The sequence below is a fragment of the Lycorma delicatula genome, chromosome 8, assembly GCF_047948215.1.
Source record: "Lycorma delicatula isolate Av1 chromosome 8, ASM4794821v1, whole genome shotgun sequence".
Lineage (NCBI taxonomy): Eukaryota > Metazoa > Arthropoda > Insecta > Hemiptera > Fulgoridae > Lycorma > Lycorma delicatula.
In genome coordinates, this window is record NC_134462.1 from 29,766,787 (window position 1) to 29,790,374 (window position 23,588).

The following is a 23,588-nucleotide window of genomic DNA, read 5'->3' on the forward strand; positions in this document are numbered from 1 at the left end:
GGACAACTAATAATCTTATTCCGAGAGGCCACCTGCCAGGGCAACCCGCCCGGAGGGCGAGCTTACGGCACGCCTCTGCAGCTAGTATATAAATCTTATAACTGAAGTACATAAATTGTCTGTATAAATCACGATACATAACGTTTTTGTGTTAAAATCACATCGGGTAAAAAGTAAATTATGAACACAAACTAAATACACAAATAAATTTATTATGTTTTAGTAAATCCAGTTTGAACTGAGAAACTTCTACTTTATTTATAAATTTTTTTAAGTCTCTTTGTAAAGTCCAATAAAAATCTCTTAACAGGAAAAAATAATGCAAAGGGTATTTCTTAACAACCAGTCACAGTTACATTTCTTTTTTATTTATTCAAACAATTTCGTTTCATTTATTACATTAATACCTAACTGGACTCTTCTCCCTTTTATTTATTTTTTTTGTGTCTTTTCTCGTGATAGGCTGCTGTGGGCTGCGCATAAACTTTTTGGACTGTTTTCTCTTTTCTCAATAGATTTTCATCCTTAATGGTGTTTTCTTCTTTGCTTAGTAAATTTTAATTTGCTACTTTTTGTTATTATTGTTTCATTCTGAAATTCCCTTAGTCGTTGTCCTGAAAAGGTATTTTTCCTTTTTTAATTTCTAGTTAACATAAATTTTTCTCTATTACTTTAAACCAGTTTGTTTTTCCTATTTTAAAAAAAGCCAAAGATGGTTTTTACAAATATGTCATTGTTCATTTTACAGATGTAAACCGTAAAATTTTAGTCTACTTATTTTGATGTGGTTTGTATGTTTTTGAATATTTCGTAAAGTTCTTTGTGGGGAAATACAAAGTTGTATACTATTTTGAGTGCTACGATTTTCCTTTAACTTTTTATTTCTTTCCTTTTTAGTTTTCCTATTAAAGCTTGGATATTATACTGCGTATAAATTTTGTGTTGTATAATGCGATTACTCTCTTCTAATGTCTATTTTTAAGATTATAATTATAAAGTTATTTTGAGTCATATTTTTAAGTGTCGATATAAAAGCTGTTTCCATTTGTTTTTCAGTTTTCTTGTTTATTATGAGTAAAAAAATTATTTATAAGTTTTGTAAGTAATATTGATGTTTTACGAGGTATTAATTTTTTTTCAGATAAATAAAATTGGTTCTATTCCAAAAAATATTGTATATTATAACATTTTTGAACAGCATTGGTTTACGTTATGCAAGTAATGATAAGAATTATTTCACACTCTTACGATCACGCATACGCACCAATGCATTAAAATATAAAAATTATTGTAATTAACCTGGTAATTTATTCTTTAGTAATACTATATTATTACCTAATAATTTATGACAATTATATAATTCGAATTTAACTGTGAAGTAACCAGAATTTCATTAAAAAACAGTTACGAGGATAACACGATGATGGGTTGCGTTAATGAAAGAAATAAAAAAAGAAAAGATGTTTTAGAAGTATAAGAAAGAAATTTACGATGCCCATTTTGATTGTTCATCATTTAATGTCATTTGTTGAATTGTTATTAATAACAACAATAAAAAAGAATTAAAGCAACAATAAAAATAATTACGTATAAAAGCGGTTATAAATAGGATATTACAAAATGAACATTAATTTTTTTCCTAGTAATCATCATTTTTAGCTCAGTTGGAGGCATAGATATGGTCTAGTGTTCGAGTAATTTAAAAAAAATAAAAAACGTAATGTCAGGAAGGGAAAGTATAACTAGATTTATTTTTTATTTATCATTATATTAACGAGCAGGCATCCTTTTATCTTACACGCTACCACATGTATAAATAAAGCAAAAAAATAAATTTAGCAGACTTTATTTTACAGTACTTAAATTTTATGTTTCTACGCGTATATTATGTTATAAAATACGTTAAAAAAACGAAAAACTTATAAAAAAATTTATGGATTAATATAAACCAGTGTAACATGATCAGGTTACAATAATTTGATTTGGTTTCCTATAATATAAAATTTCAGCTATTTGCTAGTAGGGTTAACCAGCAGTTTTTCCATTCCCTCTACCGTTTATTGTACAAATAATTTTTAAAAGATAAAAAAATGAAATAATTTTATAATTGTTGAAAAGAAACTTATAAAACGTAATAAAATATCACAGATTTATAGTTTGCTTGAATAACAAATAATTTAACGGGATGAGAAATCACTTTTAATAACCTGCTATCTTTGCAGTATTTATATCTCAGTTTAATATTTAAACCATTAAAAGAATTTTAATAAATCTTTAGAACTAATATAATACTAACTAATCAAATTTTTTTATTGTGACATAAGGTAACCAATTTTAACCGATCGTTGGTGAGGTAATTAACATATCTAATGAATTTTATCGTTTTTAAATACAATGAGATTGCTATCCTGGGTTTTTAAAAACTGATGGTTTACATTAAACGAATAATAATTGTTGTAACATTATATAAGATTGTTGTAGGAAAATATATTCAACGGCTTTTAAAACCGTAATCGATAAGCTATTCTACCATTTTCATTAATAGTCGTAATTCAATCGTAAAAATTGCTTTAGATGTGATAAAACCAGCAGAATAGTGCAAATAATTAAAAAATATTAATTACTATTTATTAAATTAAGAACTTATTAATTCTGGATGAAAAAGGAATATCGGGGTTTTATAGCTATCCATTATCTCTTAACTATGACTTATAACAAATTACAAATAAAATGAAATAGTAACTCGTACAGTTTCCCCTACGAGTGTTCTTCTTTGTGAGCACTTTTCATCGCTGGACACGCGTTCAACCGATAGGGAATTCGCCCCATACTTTAGCAAGCATGGCTGGAGTAATGTTAGCGATAATTATTTCAATTCTGTGTCTCAAATCGGATAGATCAGTAGATAACAAAGGCACATACACAAGATCCTTTATAAAACCCTGAAGGAAAAAATTATTTGTCATATCGGATGCGGTCGGGGAAACGTCATTCAGCCGATCCAGTACAGAGTTATGCCAGTGAGGAGGCGCACCATCTTGTTGCCAAATAAAATTCTCTGGTTCATCTATTATTTGGGGAAAGAGCGATCTTCACAGCATATCCAAATAAGCAACACCTGCTATTGTTGCTTCAGCGAAAAAGAACGGCCCATAAATCCTGCCGTCGGGATATTGCACAGAAAACGTTCAATTTTAGGAAGTGTAACATTTAATTTTGCTTTTAGGAGTTAATGGGGATTTTTTGACCACCAAATGCGTTGATTATGTGAGTTAAATTATTCACTAAGGTGTAATGTTGACTTATCATTAAACACAATACGATCAAAAAAATCATCATTATCTTCTTGCTGCATCATTTAGATCGCAAATCGCCATTCAGTCGATACTCTTCAAAGCCTGTAACAGCTGTAAACGGTATGGGAGTATATGAAACCGTTTCTTTAAAACATTCCACATTGCCATCACTGATAATGCTTAAAAGGATTTTAGGCCACGCGGAAAACTTCCTGACCCGTTCAACATTTTCTTCAGACACCCTTGGTCGTCCTGAACTCTTCCCTTTAAACAAACAACCGGTTTTCAAACTGATTTTGCCATCGACGAATGCTATTGAAACTTGAAGGATAACGATTAAACTTTCTACGAAACGCATGTTGAATTGTAACTACAGATTCACAATTACTGAACTGCAAAGCACAGAAGACTTTTTGTTCAGTAATCTAAGTATCGCTAATGGCACTTTCAGGAACTACTGTCATTCACGTAACTAAAACTGTGCTTTTTGTTCTTTGATTCTAACCTTAAATTATCTCATACACCTCGCCCAAGAGATATTATTACACATTGAAAACCTGATATTCTGTTTTGTATGCCGGTTGTTGAATAATTTCGGCCGTGGTACAATACCTTGGTTCGGTTGAACTATTCATGTAGGTGATTAGGTTCTGGTTCATTTATTTAAATAAAAAGCCTTGAATTAATCATGAATAGAAATCTTATTTATTATAGTTTCTGTTTATGTAGTTCACAAATTTATATCAATGATGAATGATAATGTGAGTCTTACAAAGGTAAAGCGAGAGCTCTGTACCTAGACGAAACTGTGAGACCAGACTGCGCAGATTAAGTGAGGAGCTTGCTTATGTACTTTGTACAGAATCGCTGGATCGTCAGGAGCCGAGTGTATCCGAAAGGGGCTTTGTGAACTGTAAAGAGCCGAGTACAAAGAGCTGTGTGAACTGTACGGACCCGCTGAACTGTCAGGAGCCGAGTGTGAATCCGACCGAAGCCGAAGATCTTTAAATTTTAAAAGTCCTAATTTAAATGAAATTGAATGTTTTTCATTAATAGTGAATTTTAAATAAAATGAATGAGACCTAAGTCTATGCACCGGTAATTATGAAAACTTTTATTTAAACGTGGGAAATAATCGATTCCAGGAAATCAGTATTAAAGCTAAATAATTAGGCTACCTATCGAAGATCACATTTACCCTCTCTCTTTGATATTCCTGATAATTCGTTTAAAATGGAATCTAATAGTAAGTTTTATAGAAAGTAGAAGTGTCATTAAAAATGAAAATTGTATCATTTTCATAATCATTCAATAATAACTTAGGTAATTTGATAACTACAATTGTCCGATTATGTCTACTGTTCTTCATATTTAATTTTAATTGCTAAAACTATATAAGTACGTTTAGTACACCATAGAAATCCTCCGAAACTGATACTTAGTCAACCGATTCGATTTAAAGGAAATAATTTTGGTCTTAAAATTATATGAGAAAATCTGTTTCAGGAAATCGGCAGTCGAAGTAATTACGTGCTCTTCGAGTGGTATTTCCTTAACTTCCGCTTTATTTCTTAAAATGCTATAAGCATTAATTGTTAAAATGAAACTTTATATTACCAACTTAGTCACCATCTATTTATATATTGGTGTTTGTACAAATATTGTTATTAAAACATACCACATCCTTTGTTATTATCAAATCTTTGTTTTTGAGACATTTGTTTTATAATTTTCTTTTAATATCGTTTCGCAAATAAATAAGTATAAGATTTAATAATAGTTATTCTGTTTCGTACATTAAAGAAAAGTGTAGTTAATTTTTTAATGATACAAAAATATACTAGCTTGAAGAATTTAATTCTGGATCATCCACATCAGTAAACCTACCCTACTAAAGGGCATTTGTATGTGTGTCTATCTCTCTCTCTCTCTCTCTCTCTCTCTCTCTCTCTCTCTCTCTCTCTCTCTCTCTCTGTGTGTGTGTGTGTGTGTGTGTGTGTGTGTGTGTGTGTGTGTGTGTGTGTGTGTGTGTGTGTGTGTGTGTGTGTGTGTGTGTGAGCACGTGTGCGTGTCTATCCCCCTTAGCTTAGCACATGAAACCCCAGTAGTCCGAGTGATGTCATTTCGTACCACAATAAGCAATAATGTACTAGCTAACAGGTACCGGAATGTACCGATCATGAGCGGAAAATCCCGATTCGTTAATACATATCTCTTGGTTGTGAGGTGCATACTTGTTATATTATTATAAATCGATATATCGCATATATCGATATATATGCGAAAGATATATTAATAATATATTTTTTTTTATTATGTGATTGTTTTTCTTCATAAAATAATGAACTATAGACAAAAAGTAATTATTCAAATTAACCATGATACAACTGGAAAACTGTTTCTTCTGACCATCCTTCAATATCCTTTTCTGATTTCATTTAATTTCCATATTCATTATTCATCGAATATTCATTTTAATTTAAAAAAAGGAACTGCTAATACTTTTTTGATTAATAATACTGATGTTCTAATTCACCTTATAAATTCATGTTTTCTATTATTATTTAATATTTAATATTGAATTTTTATTAATTTTAAATATATTTTTATAATTAGAGCCCATTACAGAGTACTCTGACTGAATTATGTGTAGTTTTTCTTTTAAGGGAATTTTTATTCTAATATCGTTAAATATCATCTTTTCTTTAAGAATTAATAATTTTTTTTTAATGTTACAAAACGTTTTTTAGTAAGTGTAAGAAATCAGAAATAGTAATTATCTCCGATATTAACCAAAAGAAGCAGTAACTTGAAAAATGACCAATAACCAAAAATCGATGATACAAATTGTCCACACTGGGCAATAAGAACCAGTAAAATGTATTTTAGTTCTTGGGATGAAGAAGTAATCAATTCTGGACATCTAATAATTCCATTCCGAGACGCCGCCCGCTAGGGCGGGCACGCCGAGAGAAGCTAGTTAATTACTATAGGAGTACTGCATCCAAGTGATTTAATATTCTAGTTTCATTTATGTAATTTTTTAATAAAATGATAAATAATGTTTGTATTAGCTATAAAATTAATATCTTAGTCAAACTATATACAAACTTTAGGAAAATATTCGGTTACCTAAAAACAAGTGGAAACTGAGATATTAGATTTCATAACCTACGATTTTCAAGTTATTATTAGAAATGCGGTTTTAGCTAGACGTCTAGACATTTCTATACACTTTTTTAGGGTTTCTTTTTGGCTTTGGAAACTTTCGTTTGAATTCATATTCGTTCATACGTGTCTATCCAAAATAATATATAATCCAGGTTTAATTTTGGAAATGAAATGCAGATTCTTAGTTTTATCTTGTACTTCCGAGATCGCTACCTTATTTGTTTCGCTGTCATATTTTTATAAATCTCTGTAACTTAATTATTGCATAATCTTCTTCCTTCGAAAGTATAAATTATGATTAAATTTTAAAAAATACTTAGTGCATTTACTAACAAATTTGACTTACGTTTCTATATTGAATGAGTGAGCACTGTAATTCGAGTTATTTAAAAAAAATATTTTTTTACTCAAATACTATATTTTAATTTTTTATGAAAGCGTTTATTCAAATTTCCTTTTTCCTAGTTTCAAATTATTCCGTAATCAAATTCACATCAGATGTCATTCTTTATTATTATTATAGTATATTTAATCTAGAGGAACATCTTCCTTTTGGAAAGTTAATTCGGATTGTGGAAATGATAAAATAATATGAACCGTACTGTTATTGTAATAGTTTAGGCTTAGGCGATTGGTACCTGTTTTCACTTTCTTAAACGGGAAAACTACGAGGAAATCTTTTGGAATAATTGCAAATGAAAGTTGTGTTTCTTGATGCAATGACATTTTAACTGTCAAATAATTTAAACCAGTCGTGATTTTTTTGTAATATATTTTATATATATATATATATATATATATATATGAATAAAAAATATTTTTATTACTGAATCTGTCTGAGAAAACCTGCACGAGTCAATAATTCAGTTTGAAAAATATTTACTGATGAAATTTCTGTTATCTAATTAAAATTAAAAGAATATAATAATAAAAAGGAAAAAAATGATGGGCTAATTGTTAATTTAGGTTAATATGGATTAATAATAATAAGAATAACAAAACCATAACTACTGGGATCTTTCGGAATTTTCTACAAATCTACTCAATTGTATATATCAATATATATATATATATATATATATATATATATACAAACACACATATAGATTGATAAAAAACGATAAAAAAATAAAATCGCTATATAAAAACTCTTCTGTAGCGAAATCATGAAGCAAAAAACACTTTTTTTGTTTTTTGATATGGAATGATTTCAGAAAATTACTTCGTGACTGATTTTATTTCTTTTTTTTTTTTTTGAAAATAGATTAGTAAAACAGAAAAAACAACATGAACGCGGTTCACTTTATAGTAGTTATAATGCACAGTATATTATGTATATAGTATATACCTAGAAATTAATCCGAACTATATCTGCGTTTTAATGTCAGTAAAAGTAATGCACTTATTTTTCTATTACCTTTTTTTTTAATTAGATTACTTTTTTTTAATCAATGAATTAAAATTAAACTTATTTCTTCTAATATCTATAATCTACGATAATTACGTAAAATGAATATAAAGCAAAAACTTCGGTATTTTATTAAATAAAAAAAATTTGAGTTTGATCTAAATAATTGCTGTTTAAAAACGGGATGAACATTTTAGCACACTTACGAGTATATTAACTGAATTTAATTTTTTTCAAAAACATATATCTCATATGAATGTAACAAACGAAGTTCATTTTTATAGTATATATATATAATATAATGTATATAAAACATGTGAGTGATTCAAAATCAACGTCCACCAAAAACCACTGAAGATAAATTGATGAAAATCTGTGTACTCATTCTTCTTACAATGTTTTACACTCTAAGAAAAGAATTTTTTGAAATTTCACGATAAAAGGGCTAAAATGGAATAAGAATGAAATTTACTTTTCTAGGTAACAAATGAAGACATCGACTTGATTTTTAGTGTGCGTAATCTTCCTGTAAATATTTAAAAACTAATTCTAGTTTTTTTTGAAATTCCGAATTTAAAGGGTTAAAATGGACTTTTTAAATATTTTAAATTCGAGTTTTTTCATTTCTCGGTAATAACAGATTAAGATATCTGCTTGATTTATGGTGTACGTAATCTACATGTAAATACCTAAAAATTAATTGCTAGATTTTTTAAAATTCCGATTTAAAAAAGTTAAAACTAATTTTTTATTATTTTTTTTTAAAGCCAACTTTTTTTAATTTCTAAATAGCATATGCAGATATCAACTTGATTTTTTGTGTGTATAATCTACACATGAATATCTAAATACCTATTTCCAAATTTTTTGAAATTCAATCCTGGAAAGGGCGAAGAAAGGTAAAAAAATTTGAACAATGTTTGCAAATTTTTCCATTTCTGATTATACTAAATGAGATAATCAGTAGATTTGGGCTTGAAAATACTACTCTTCAGTAGCCATTTTCAGTTTTTTTTTTAATTTTGATTTTTTATTGGATGCGACGTTGTACGGCGCAGCGGCTCAACCATCACAACAATTATCAATATTATTGTATTTGTGACGCGATTGGTTGCATACGTCTCCGGTTACTTGACTAAAATCATATAATAAAAAAAAAATGACCGCAACGGGAAACTTAAGTAACAATATAGCGCGAGCGAAGCCGCAATAGCGATGCTAATTTATATATATATATATGTGTATGTATGTATATATACTCGTATATATAAAATAAAACAACCTTCAAATTTATGTTGCTTGTGTGTATGTGAGTTTTTTTAACGTATTTAAAATAACATGAAATTCTGTAAAAAAATTAATATCCTCAAATAATGTTAAAATAAAAACATACTCGTATATAACCTTAGAATATCTCATTACCTTCCGATGTCCTTAAAGATGTGAGTGAAAAGTTAATTCAAACTTCTTTATTCCGCCTTTATGAAATATTGGAATGAGAAACGTTTTTCAACTATTTCGAATTGTACAGCTCGATTAGTTTTTACATGATACAACTTCCAATTATCCAAAGTTTATTTAAAAAGTTATTTTTAAATAAGGATGTAATTTTGGTTTTTATTAAGCGATCTATTTTTATTTATTTTTTTAATTTTATGTGACAGTCTGTTTTTAAGACTCGTATTACTTAAAGGCTTGAATTTGTCATTACGACTTTTAATTTTTTTATCGTTAAATAATAAAAGTTATATTTTAGTTAGAGGCATAAAATTAATATTTTTGAATGATTTTTTTAAAAATTAAATATAAAAAATTCGATATTATAGTCCCAGGAAACTCAAATTCCGTTCGTTAATTCGTTGATTTTTAAGTTTTTCCCATGAAGTCAGTTTGATTCAGTTTCCAAGTGACATGAAACCGGTAAAAATTATTGTAAACGTTATTTGATTTAAATTTCCAAATATTTAATTTACCAGAATTACCACCTATAATTAGAAACTAGAAAAAGGCGGGTCTATGGCCCGCCGAGAAAGTTTTACACATGGTTTATGTTTCGTTATAGATGATTTTGTTAAATGTTTTTGCCAATTGTAACTAAATAACGTTCATGAATTTAGCGTACTAACAAGAATAAAAACTTTTACAACGAAAAGCTTCAAAATCCTGAACGTTTTAAGCTGTTTCTAAAGTTGTGATTTTTTAACACAGCTCTAACCCCAGTGTTTTTTTTTCATCCCCAAACACAAATATAATTTTAGATAAATCGTTCGTATGAAGAAGTAAAAATCGTTCGAACGAATGAATCGTTCTTACGCTGCGCGCAGCTGCCCGGTTCATCACATGGTCCTCTCTGCACCAATAGCAGATAAAATAAAAATGTGAGCATATACATTAAACAAACAAACTCGTGTACAAAACATAAGGATCCGGTGAAAACTGCATATGCCCAAATTGAATCGATTTCCCTTCTACAGCTATAGCGCTAAGAGTAATAAAATCGGAAGGAAGGTAGATCCTCCATGATCTAAAATAGATTAAATCTAATGTTCTTGTGCTTATAAAAAATCTTTTCCTTTACCTTTAATATTTTTTGGTATTTTAAACGGAAACTGTTTATTTACCTTTTTTTAATTTGATACATTAAACTTATTGATCCGTTTAAAGTATTGTAATAATACTAGTAATATTGAAAAGATTAATAATAATAATATTCAGCATCTTCCAAAAAAATTAATAAATCAGAAAAATGTTCTAGCGGTTTCGGCTGTTGTAATGTGATTGCGAAAAATTTCGGTTTCAGATTTCCACGGAAATATCCATTTTGACCATCCATGAATCCATTTTGACTAGTTTCGGCGTGACGTCTGTACGTATCTTGTATAACTCATTGTAGTTGTATAACGATTAGTGGTAGGATTTGAAATTTTTGATTTAGGACTATTGTAACATCTAGTTGTGCACCTCCCCTTTTGATTGGAATCAACTGAACCAAAAGTGTCCAAAAAAGCTCATAATCCAAAAAAAATGGATTTTGGAATTTTTCTTAACTTCAGTAATAAGCCCTCATTGAGAGCTTTTCAACTATATATCATAAGTGGTACTTATTTTCCAGAATTATAGCCAAATAAAACTTTAATTAATGAAATATTTGGATCTTACAAGGGGAAGGCACATCGGTTCAAATCCGGCATTATCTCCTTTTTTAACTTTTTTTTTTTTTAATTTAAATATATTGATTTATTAATAATTATTTACCTGTGATTGTAAAAAAATTACGATAAATAATATTCAATTATAATAATATAAAACGAAAAGAAAAAGTATCAGAAGTTATTAATGAAATAAAATTTTATGTACTTTTTATTTAAAAAAAAAAAAATTTGTGTATGTAATTTAATAGGCGTACAAGGAAGTCATGTGGTGACCACATCAGATTTTTTTATGTTAAAGTCATAATTTAAGTGAAACTTAATTTTCAAATTATTTAAAATAATACTAATTTAACTAGTTAAATCAAATATAAACATGTCGGAGTAGTACAAACATTTTTTAAAAAATAAATTTGTGTTTGTGCGCGCGCGAGTGTGTGTGTGAGACACATTAATTTACATATCTCTCATATACATCTCTTGTCATATTAGAAAGAAAGAGAAATCGTATTTATTTGAAACATTTTTCATTCATTTAAATTTATTATTTCGTTCATTTTTCCGATTAATTCTGTCATTGAAGATAGTATTGGAGTATCAAGTGTTAATTCACATATAATTTACAGCCATTTTATAATTTCTGCTGTAAAACGCAACTGTAACAGTGATGAAATTGATTGTTTTCAACGATTACATTATCATTTTAATTTAAATATGTTGATTTATTAATAATTATTTTTAACCTCTCATTCTACAGGTTTTACGACGAATAATAATTCAATAATAAACAAAAATATGAAAAAAATCAGAAGTTTTTAATGAAATAATATATTATGAACTTTTAATTTAAAAAAAAACTATATATGTAATTTAGTAGGCAAACAAGGAAGTGATGTGGTGTTTACATCAGATTTTGTTTTAAAAAACTGTTTAATTCAACTGATTCTCCTGAGGATTGGGTAAGAATCGAAAACGCTGGCACTAATTTATTTATTTACTTCTTTTTCTTTTTACTTGAAGTAACTAAAAAGTTTTATACAGTGGTAAAACCGAGATAATATTTGTATCGTACAATAAATTCTTTCATTATATTTTTATCAAGTTGTATTATCTTCCATGTCAATACTTTTTTGCGGTAGAAAATTTTATTATAGGTTTTTTAACCTGAAATTCGAATAAATAACAATAAAACTTTTAGAAAGTAGAAAAGAACTTTGATGTGTATAGACTTAGTTACATTCTAATTTTATAATTTTTTGTTCATTTAATATTTTTTTGTTTACATATTTTAAGTCTATTAATAGTTTTTCCTGTCTTTTATTGAAACGTAAACAGGTTATTAGAAAATTATACAGTACAGTTATTTATTTGCCCTCTTCTTTTCTAACCTTCATACTCGTTTTTAATTTTTTTTGTTGTTGTATGCAAATAATTTTATTTTATTCTTTCATTTTAAAATTTATTTTTGTTATACTGATATGAATTTCGATTTTCTTATTTTTTATGCTTTGATTATTTTTATTCGTATATCGTCATCTACCAGAAATATTAATTTAATTAAGTTAATTATATTACTTTATTATAGGTTTCTTTATTTGATTAGATTACCATTTATGTATTAAACAATGTGCGTGATGTAATTTTAATATTTTTTATGCGTAAAGAAATTTTAATTATTCTTTGTTTTTTCTTTTCTCTCATTTTATCAATTAATTTTTTTTTTCTTCTTAATTAAAAATCTATTCGGTACTTTTAGCATCAATGTTTCTTAAAAACGGATTCTGTTTTTAAATAACATTAATAAAAATACCATAGCTTTGTAAACTGATATCATTACGTAGTTTTTAGATTGTTTTACCTAGTAAAATACTGCCAAGTATTTTATTTACTGTATTGCTTTCCTCAATCTCTAAACTTTTAATAAAAATTTCTTAAAAATAAATACCATATTAAAAATATCCAAACATTGTTTTTGATATTGCAAAAAGCTGTGAAGTAAAATTAACCACTAATTTTATTATTATTTCCCTATGTTTGTTTATATAATATGACTTAGCTATGGGCAGTACAAATTGAAAGAAAAAGGTTAGGTCATTTGTAGACATCATCTGGCTCCTGTCCGGTTCTATTTCTCTTATAAAATTATGAAAATATAATTTATCTCAAGGAAGAATTGTTTTTTTTTTTATATTATGCTTTTATTTTTATTATTATTATTATTTTTTTTAGTGAGCGTTTCTCATTCTTATTTTATTTCGATAATTAAGCTTAACCATTTTTGTTCATTCAGTATTATTACATTCTTTTGGATATAAGTTGAGATCAACGGTTAAGAAATTATGAATTTCATAAGTTTTCCATTTATTTTGGTTTCAAACACCGACATTTATGTCTAAAATGAAATTCATCCCACTAAATATTTTTGATAAAATCTTTATAAACCATATGAATAAATTCTGATGTTTTATGTAAAAGTTTTATACAGATTTTTATTACACATTTCCTTAACGATTCAAAATAAAATTTTTAAATTACTAAAAATAGAAATTATGAATTAATAACAATAAATTCGTTTAAGTTAAAATTATTATAATAAAGCTTAAAAAAATTAAGATAGTTTAATTAAAACTTACCACAAAAAGGGATTCCTTCTGGTGTCCACTGTCCATCACTATTGCATACTCTTCTGGCTGGTCCAAGAAGTTCAAAACCTCTTTCACACGAATAGGTGGCAACAGTACCACGCGATAGACTTGAGTTTGAAAAGAAAACTTGTGAATGTGCCGGTGCGCCCGGAAATCGGCAACCTGTAATTAAAGTTTAAGATTAATTTTTATAGAAATCATTTTTTTTTTGTATTGTATATTGTTTATTTAAATTTTGTGTTAATTAGGACTTATATTATTTACCAGCTGATTAAATCGGCAGAAATATCTTCAATCCAAGATATTTGAAAGAAAGCGCTCGGAAATATTGAAAATATTTCCTATAAAATTTACCATATTTTATCTTTTAATTGATTTATTTTTTGTCTTACTTGGGATGTTTTGCTAAAATTCTCTTCCAATGAATATATTTAAAAAATCCTGTTGCTGTCAGAAAAAAAAACGAAATTCCAATTTTAAAATTATAAAATTATATCACGAAAGTTTTTTTAAAAATTCTAGTTTAATTTTAATATTTTCAATTCCCTAGAAGTTAGTATAATTAAATAATTATAAGTATAATTTCCATTTGGAATATTAATCGAGATTAATTGAATCAAAAGTCTTTAAAATTGATTTGGCGACTTCTACATATGGGATATTAATTCTATTAAACTTTGGAGCGGGTGTCTCAATGGAGTAGGGAAATAGAGGAAAATCTTGAAGCCGTTGTCTCAATGGAGTAGGAAGATAAATGAAAATCAGGAGTTGTATCCTGGTTGAAACTGGATATAATGAAAACTTATTAAAACCAATTTAAAGTTCTTTTAAATATTAAAAAAATACAGGAAAGTTTAACAGTCATTACTGATTTTTTTCACTAAATATGTATCTCCATGGAGTAAAATGCGGTAAACAATAACAAAAAAATTACGCCAAGAGACATCTCCGTTTGAATGAAAATAATTATTTTTTTGTTTTAATTGTAAATTTAACAATTAATACTTTTTAATGCATCCATATCTAGAAATTAATATCCTTGTTTAAACATTTCAAATTAACTTGTTCTTTTTCTTTTTATTACGGTTATTCCTTTCTTGCGTTATATCCGAACGAGTTTTGTAAAGATATTTTTTTGAAAAAAGCTGACAAAAGAGCTGTTTCTGATGATGAACAGCTTACACGCACAACTTAATTTAAAATATTTACCGTTTTATTTAAATATAATATTTTCTCATTTATTTAATTCAGTGATTCTAATTAAAGCGCGCGCGCATACCGTATTTAATTCGAGCGGGTGTGGCGGTACTAGCGGCGACGGTCGGCACTAACTAAACTAATGTAATTTCACAACGTACATAGAACAAATTACGCTTGTACGATCGACAGACAAGTGTAACCCCGAAGCTGAACGCACTAGGTACCGAGTTAACCGGGCGATCGGGTTCGAGACCCAACCAGACCGAGTTACTTTTTCAAGCTTTAAATATTATTCATTTATTTAATACTACCGCTCACCTGTTACGTCACAACATAGCAAGCGACTATAACAGAATTTTTTGAAATGGTGGTGCGATTTTGCCGAAATTTTTTTTGCAGATATTGTTGTATTTTAATTTTTTTTAAATAAGCCTAAGAAAAATATATCCTTAATTAGGCGAAATCTCGAGATGCTGAGGATAATCTTGCTCTACAGCTTCACCCTCTTGACCTTTTAAGTTGAAAATTTATCAGCATCAATGCTTCATATATAGAAGTAATCTGACCAAGTTTGGTCAAAATCGGTTCAGTAGTTCTGGATATATAAGGTGATTTAGAAACCAACACCGAACACACACGCGTGCATACGAGCATATTAACATCCGGAAAATTGCTATCCGGTTTTTTGGGTTCCTTAGTGTGTCAAAACGTCAAGGTCTGGTGAAAACCGCATATGCTCAAATTTGGACCGATTACAATACTTTTCTTTCTAGAGTTATAGTTTTAAAATAAAAATAACGTATTCTGGATTATTTGTGACAAAATTAAATTTTATATACAATTAAATAAAAAACAAACAATTTTTGTTTCTTTTGGATGTAAAATATCATTTTCCGTCTCCGTGGCTAAGAAGGTAGCAGCACATCACGGCTACCAATTTTCAACGGGTTAATAACCACAGCTGTTGATCCCCGCTCTTTCATAACAAAAAAAATAAAATTATTTTTTTTAATTTTAAAGTTTATTCAGAGCTGTGCTTTTTAAATAGTTAAGTTATTCATTGAATCAGATGAGGCAGTGACCGCTTATTAATTTTCACAGTTCAGAAAACTCCGCGCATAATTTTGTTTTTTCTTTTATCGTATTAAATTTTGTTCTAGTCGTATGTATATGAAGCTATTTACAACACTTGATCGTGAGAAATGAAAGTAATTTCATTGTATAGGTCTGTTTATGACTCTATTATTATTATTATTATTCAAATAACCTATTGTGCCATAAAAGTAGCAAATAAACGTGAAGAATTTACGTATGCATTATAATGTGTTGAACTGGTGTTGTCTTCAAGTCTTTTTTTGTGCGTGAATGAATAATAGTAGGAAGAAATTCAAAGAAAGGTGATCGCTATATCGTGTAGTATTTTATAGTCTATCATTTCTTTTTCTACCGCATAGTAAAACGTTTGAACGCCTTAAGGTTCAAACCTTCAGTAGGGCAAACCGATATTTACGTTAATTAGCCCTTCCTGTTGTTCCAGAGCAAGAATGTACTCGTATAACTTGTATTAATAAAACACTCAAGCCTGGTATATCATGGGTCTATAGCCTCTACTTTTCCCCCTATGAATTCTTTTACTTTTTACTATGTTTTGAAGTCTAGACTTTTAAAAGTAAATCACTTTTTCCTAGCGTATATTTCTATTAGTAATTATTATTTTGGTTCTAATCTTTTTTTAAATTGTTATAAACTTTAATTTTTCCATGTACGCTTTTTTTAATTAATATTTTTATTTTATTTTATAATTTTTTTTGTTTAATCTACTTTATCGAATGAAGTAGTGTGCGAATATAATGAAAAAATTCTTTCGTGAAAATATCCTGAATTTATTTTTGTCTTATAACTAACGTATCTAAAATATTTGAGATACAGGAGAAAAGCGGAAGCCTAGTTCGCATTGGTTTTTCTGAAAGTTATGATGATAATTAATACAATCTTTATTAAAGTGGCCTTTAGTAAAGAAGCCAATTTTAGGCGGGAATATTTTTTTAATTTAGTGAGCTTAGAATTTTGATGCATTATGTGTGAGTGAGTGTGTGTGTGTGTGTGTGTGTGTGTGTGTGTGTGTGTGTCTGTCTGTACACGAATACATACTTATTACGAAGTAGGTAATAACGGAATGTGTATAAATGTTATTTATGGCCATGCCGTTTTCAAGAATGACATGTAATTTCTACAGTAGCCGTTACCGAATATGGAATTCATAAAAAAAAAAAAAAATAATAATAATAATAATTGCTTAAGTTCATAAACATGCCGGCCTCCGTGGCGCGAGTAGTAGCATCTCGGCTTTTCATCCGTAGGTTTCGGGTTCGAATCCCGGTCCGGCATGGCATTTTCACACGCTACAAATCATTCATTTCGTCCTCTGAAGCAAGCTAACGGTGGTCCCGGAGGTTAGAGAAAAAAAGTTCATAAACATGATTTTTAATAAAAAAGTTGGCTTGCGGATTTTTTACTATATTGGAATTATTATTTGTTGAAAAGAATATTTTCTAAATAGAATTCATTCCTTAGGTTTTAGTATTTACACAAGCAATACGTATATGGCGTGCATGTATGAGATAGTTTGCTTTTTTACTTAAAAACCTTTTGTTTGTCTCATCTGTATGTATAGACTGTTAAACTAATTTCTATTGAAATAAATTAGTTTCATACAATGTGCTATCAACAAACTATGCTACTAAAAAGTATTAAATACAAAATACAAAAAGTACGACATTTATCAAAATGTCGTACTTTTCGTCGATGTTAAACATTAACTGTACTTCAATTTATTTTTAACCTAATTTAATAATTAAAAATAATAAGCGGTTTTAAAAACATTAATTTTCAAATATAAGTATTTTTATTCAAAACAAACGGTTTGGAAGATATATTTTTTGTATTACTAGCGGCTTCGCAAGTGTACTTGTCGTGTAGTTGAAGCCTTTGACACTCATTTGTTTTTATGATTTGATTTTTATTCTCGGCAGCTGTGGATGCTGCTTAAAGTTCAGCTTGTGGTTTTTTCGTAGTCTACATATTTATCTATAAAGAAAGATTCATCAAAATATGTGGAGAAGCTTTTACTTGAATAAATAAACAAACAAACTTACAAAAATTTATATATGTCTGATTAAATAAAAAAAATAAGTTACAAATGAGTTTTAATCATTCAACTAATCACTGTATTGATTTTTTACTTATACCGGAATCATAAAGCTATGATGCCAGTAAAGTACGCATTAATTACATTTAAATTACAATAAATTGTTGTTGTTTGGAGGTACTGATTCCACAACTTTAGTAACAAATTGTCCCATAAACACGATTCTCTTTGCCAAATCTCATTAAAATCGGTTTATTCAGTAAAAATTACTAAACTTCAAACACGGCAACACTCTATCTACGTACGTACGAACATTACCCCCACCTTTTTTTTGTTTTTTGTGGTCCCTGGGTCATGAAACGTTGAAAAATGAAAAAAAACCTTTTCCTACTTTTTGACTTATTAAGATAGTTTACGTCTTGTAGCATAGCTTTAGAGCAATGATGCCAACAAAGCAAAAATTAATTAATTAGTAGCATAAATCCCTATATTATCTAAAGCTATTCATTTATTACTTCCTTGTACGAAGTAAAAAAAGTAAGGTGATCGCAAAAATGTCAGTTTTCAGATTTCAACGGAAAATCCTTTTTGACCACCCCAGAATCCATTTTTACTAGTTCGGCGTGACGTCTGTACGTACGTACGTATGTATCTCGCATAACTCAAAAACGATTAGCCGTAGGATGTTGAAATTTTGGATTTAGGATTGTTGTAACATCTAGTTGGGCACCTCCCCTTTTGATTATAATCGTCTGAAGTAAGGACGTATTGTGATCGCGAAAAATGTCGGTTTTCAGATTTCAACGGAAATATCCATTTTAACCATCCCTGAATCTATTTTTACTTGCTTCGGCGTGACGTCTGTACGTATCTCACATAACTCAAAAACGATTAGCCGTAGGATTTTGAAATTTTGGATTTAGGACTATTGTAACATCTAGTTGGGCACCTCCCCTTTTGATTATAATCGTGTGAACCAAAAGTGCCCAAAAAAGCCCAAAATCCAAAATAAATTGGATTTTGGCGTTTTTCTTAACTAGGGCTTAAGTAATAAGCCCTCAATGACAGCTTTTCAACGATATATCATAAGTGGTACTTATATTCATTGGTTCCAGAGTTACAGCCAAATACAATTGTAATTAATGAAATATATGGATCTTACAAGGGCAGGGAACATCGGTTCAAATCAGACTTCATCTCCTTTTTTTAACTTTTTTTTTAATTTAAATATATTGATTTATTAATAATTATTAATCTCTGATTATAAAAAAAGTTTTCCGATAAATAATAATTCAATAATAACAATAAAATATATATATATATATATGAAAAAATATCAGAAGTTATTAAAGAAATAAAATTTTATGTACTTTTCATTTAAAAGAAATGTGTATATGTAAATTTTATTAGGCGTATAAGAAAGTCATGTGGTGTCCACATCAGATTTTTTTAGATAGGGATGTCATATAATTTTTGGTTTAGAAATCTATTGTAAAGCCGATTTTGAATTTTTTGAAACAAGAAATAAATTGAATTTTAATTGCGGTTTCTTTTAATAATCTATGTTGAAAAGTTTTTGATATTTTTATTAATTATTGCAATGCTTTTCAACTAGAAAGAGAAGAAAGATTTTTGTTTTAAGAATAAATTAGGACACACACACACACACCATATATATATATATATATATATATATATATATATATATATAAACGAAGAATTAGTCGTTTTAATCATTTTAAAACATAAATAATTAAATTACTTCTGAGGCTACGTTATTAAAAAAAAATTAGATTCCTTTCTTGATTAGAATTATTATTAATGTCGTAATTTAGTTCATTAACCTGCTGATTTATGTTGAAACAAAGAATTCATATGTAATTTATCTACTGTCGACTTGTACATTGTTATTACTCAACTTCATTAGGATTGCAGATTTCATAGGAATTGTTAGAGATAAGAAAACCGCTACGTGTATAAATTTTTTTCATGTATGAATTTTAACTGCAAAATACAAGAATAATTATCAGACTTTCTTTTATTATTCCCTTTGTTTTGTGTGTTTATTTGTGGGTGGGTGAATGTGCATTTGTGTAAATTAATCACAGATTAGGATAGATTAAAGAATTTTAGTATCAGAGAAATTTTAGGAAAGTAATTTCGTATCTGAAAAATTTATCTAATTTCTTTTATGTTTGAATCCTGATTAGATATTTTTTAAAAAATCCATTTAAATTTTCTTAAAAACAAAATAAAAAATCCAGTTCGACTTTCTTAAGGCCCCCAGTCATAATGAACTATGATGTGAACATACAACCAATCCCTACTCTTCTCTTTTCTTTTTCCTGTTTAGCCTCCGGTAATTACCTTTTAGATAATACTTCAGAGGGTGAATGAGGATGATATGAATGAGTGTAAATGAAGTATAGTTTTATACAGTCTCAGTTCGACCATTCCTGAGGTGTGTTGTTAATCGAAACCCAACCACCAAAGAACACCGGTATCCACGATCTATTATTCAAATCTGTGTAAAAATAACTGACTTTACTACTACTTGAACGCTAGAACTCTTGACTTCCAAATCAGCTGTTTTGGGAAGACGCGTTCACCACTAGACCAACCCGGTGGGTTATAACCAGTTCCTACTAACCAAAGTAAACAAAACCAGTTGAATGATTAACCCTTAAATTCCTACGGTAACGACTCATAGAAAAAGTCTTTTTTAAAATCAGTTAGAAATAAATAATCAACGTAATATAATACCAACAAATAGTTAAAACAACTTTCTTTGCAATATTTAATTAGTTTTTTATGTGAAGATAAAATGTATTCGTACATTATGCATCGGTTCAAAGAATGATGAAATCTAATATATAAAAATAACGGGCTTTGTGTGTGTGTGTTACAAGTTAAATTGTATAGAAATTTAAAACTCTCCTATTATAATTAACTGACCTTATTATAAGATATATCTATAGCTTGTCTTGTAGACTATTGAAAAACATCTCTTGTAATTAATCTGAATGAAAGCGATTGATTCATGAATTACATATAAATGATTTTTTATTTAATAATGATTCAGTAAAAATCTATTACTATATATATATATATATATATATATATATATATATAAAATTAATGAGTTTTATATAATACGGGAAGATTCAGTGACGTTTCCATCCATTACTGAGGTTTTATAATAGAATAAATTAGCGTAGTATCAGTTAAAAATGATGATAATGACTACGACGTTTCAATAGTTATTTTAATAATAATCGAAGAAAAAAAAGTTCAAAGGAAAGTTAAAAGTAAACATATAATGTCAAATGATAAATTTTCAATTAGTTTAATGCGAATTACAATAACGTTGTATATATATATATATATATATATATCACACACACTCACACACACACACACACACACAGTAGGCTAGAAGTAATAGCGGTTTGTTTGTAACATGATTCAAATTTCCCATAATAGTTTTCTATTATTGTGGGAACGTGAGATTTTTTTAAATTGTTGTTGTTTAATAAAGCTTTCCCTTATTTAGCTTAGGGCGATACTTCATTAGCAGGACATACTATTATTATATTGTTGAATGTTATTCGACCTTTCCAAAGCCGATATAGCTTACTACAACAATACGTTGTGGTGAAATTCACACCTCAACTTCCGGAGGAACTGGAATCTTTGTTAGGTTATAAGAGTATTTACTTTTATAGCTTAATAATTATTTTATTATAGCCGTGAACTTGGCGTTAGTCAGCATGTTGCTAGTGCCAGCTCCGTGGCGCGAGTGGTAGGGTCTCAGACTTTCATCCGGAGGTCCCCCGGGTTCAAATCCCGGTCAGGCTTGGCATTTTCACACACACTATAAATCACTCATCTCATCCTTTGAAGTCCCCGAGGTTAAAAAAAAGGACGTTAAGTGTTAATAATAATAATATATTTTGGGAGTTTGATTATAACTTTTATAAAATAATAAACAAAGTAGAATACCGTAAATATTAATAATAGAATTTTTGTTTTCGTCGAAATTGTCCGTATTTATATTTTGTATTAATAAGGATTTACCTAGTTGAGCTACTGGAACAGCCATCGAGCAAGAAGTATCATTACCAGACAAGTTCACAGGAAGAACAATCCTCACCAAACCCTAAAATGACCAAGTTCTGCAGTAATTTGAAGATCTCTCTCGATTTTTAAAATAATTTTAATGGATCTGAAGCAGAAATAAAAAAAAACTACTCAGGAGGAATAGGAGTTTACTACTAAGGAGGAGGAATGGTAAAAAAACTCTTGCGATAGGTGACAGAAACCCTCTACTCAAAATACATTTTGCCTAGATTTGTTTATTTATTTATTTATATACTTTTTTGTTTTTACTTCCTTGTACAAAGTAAAGTAAACGGAAGTATCCATTTTGACCATCGCTGAATCCATTTTCACTAGTTTCTGCGCGACGTCTGTACGTACGTATGTATCTCGCATAACTCAAAAACGTTTAGCCGTAGAATGTTGAAATTTTGGATTAGAACTGTTGTAACATCTAGTCGTGCACTTCCACTTTTGATTGCAATCGACTGAACCAAAAGTGTCCAAAAAAAGGCCAAAATCTAAAAAAATTTGGATTTTGTACTTTTTCTTAACTGTAGCAATAAGCTCTCATTAATAGCTTATCAAAATAGATCATAGGAGGTACTCATTTTCATTGGTTCCAGAGTTATAGCCAAATGAAATTTTATTTAATGAAATATTTGGATCTTATAACTGGAAGGCACATCTTCGAATCAGAATTCACTCCTTTTTTTCTTTTATTTTTGTTTTGTAAAGATAATATATTGATTTATTAATAATTATTAATCTTTGATTGTAAAAAAATTTACGATAAAAAATAATTGAATAGAAAAAAATTATGAAAAAATGTCAGAAGTTAGAAATGAAATAAAATTTTATGTACTTTTAAAAATATGTTTATGTAATTCAACACGAGTACAAGGAAGTCATGTGGTGTCCACATCAGATTTTTTTTAATAAAAAACTGGGTCACATAAAGTAATTAAAGAAAAACATATTCCTCTATATAATATATCTTTTACTTATTTTGACATTAGAAATTTATTTTTAACCTTTTTTTGTACTACGTTTACTTTCTCGGCAATTATGAATATGGTACATACTATATAATCAGGGAAAATATTGTAATTATGCCAACACTCATCTTTCCATTTTTATGTTTTTTTTCGAAACGTTGAGAAATGCAAAGCAAGATGAGACGCGTATGGTATGTGTGTTGGCTTTTGTGTTTGGGTTAATAACTTGACATTGAAAAAATTTTCAAATTTCACATGATGACTTCTGTATATGTATTATTTATGCTTGGGAATCGGAGTTTAAAAGAAATTGGTAATAGACCACTATTGGTAGGTAATTGACTTGCGTTATCATATCTCAGTTGAGGCCGGTCTTAAAAATTTTTCTCGTACAACTTTTAAGATCTTTCATAAATTAAAATTTTTAGGTTTTCCAAATTAAAACCTTACTGTTTTAGAATAAATTTTCTACTTC

General features: G+C 28.4%; 1 protein-coding gene across 2 annotated transcripts in view; it reads right to left on the reverse strand.

Moving 5' to 3' along the window:
- The window catches only part of LOC142328966 (uncharacterized), a 284,506-nt gene that overhangs the window by 227,166 nt on the left and 33,752 nt on the right, over nucleotides 1-23,588 (reverse strand). For both annotated transcript variants that reach the window (XM_075373188.1, XM_075373187.1), the window contains exon 2: nucleotides 13,658-13,831. In XM_075373188.1, the coding sequence (XP_075229303.1) occupies nucleotides 13,658-13,831 (174 nt within the window). The remainder of the gene's footprint in view (nucleotides 1-13,657; nucleotides 13,832-23,588) is intronic.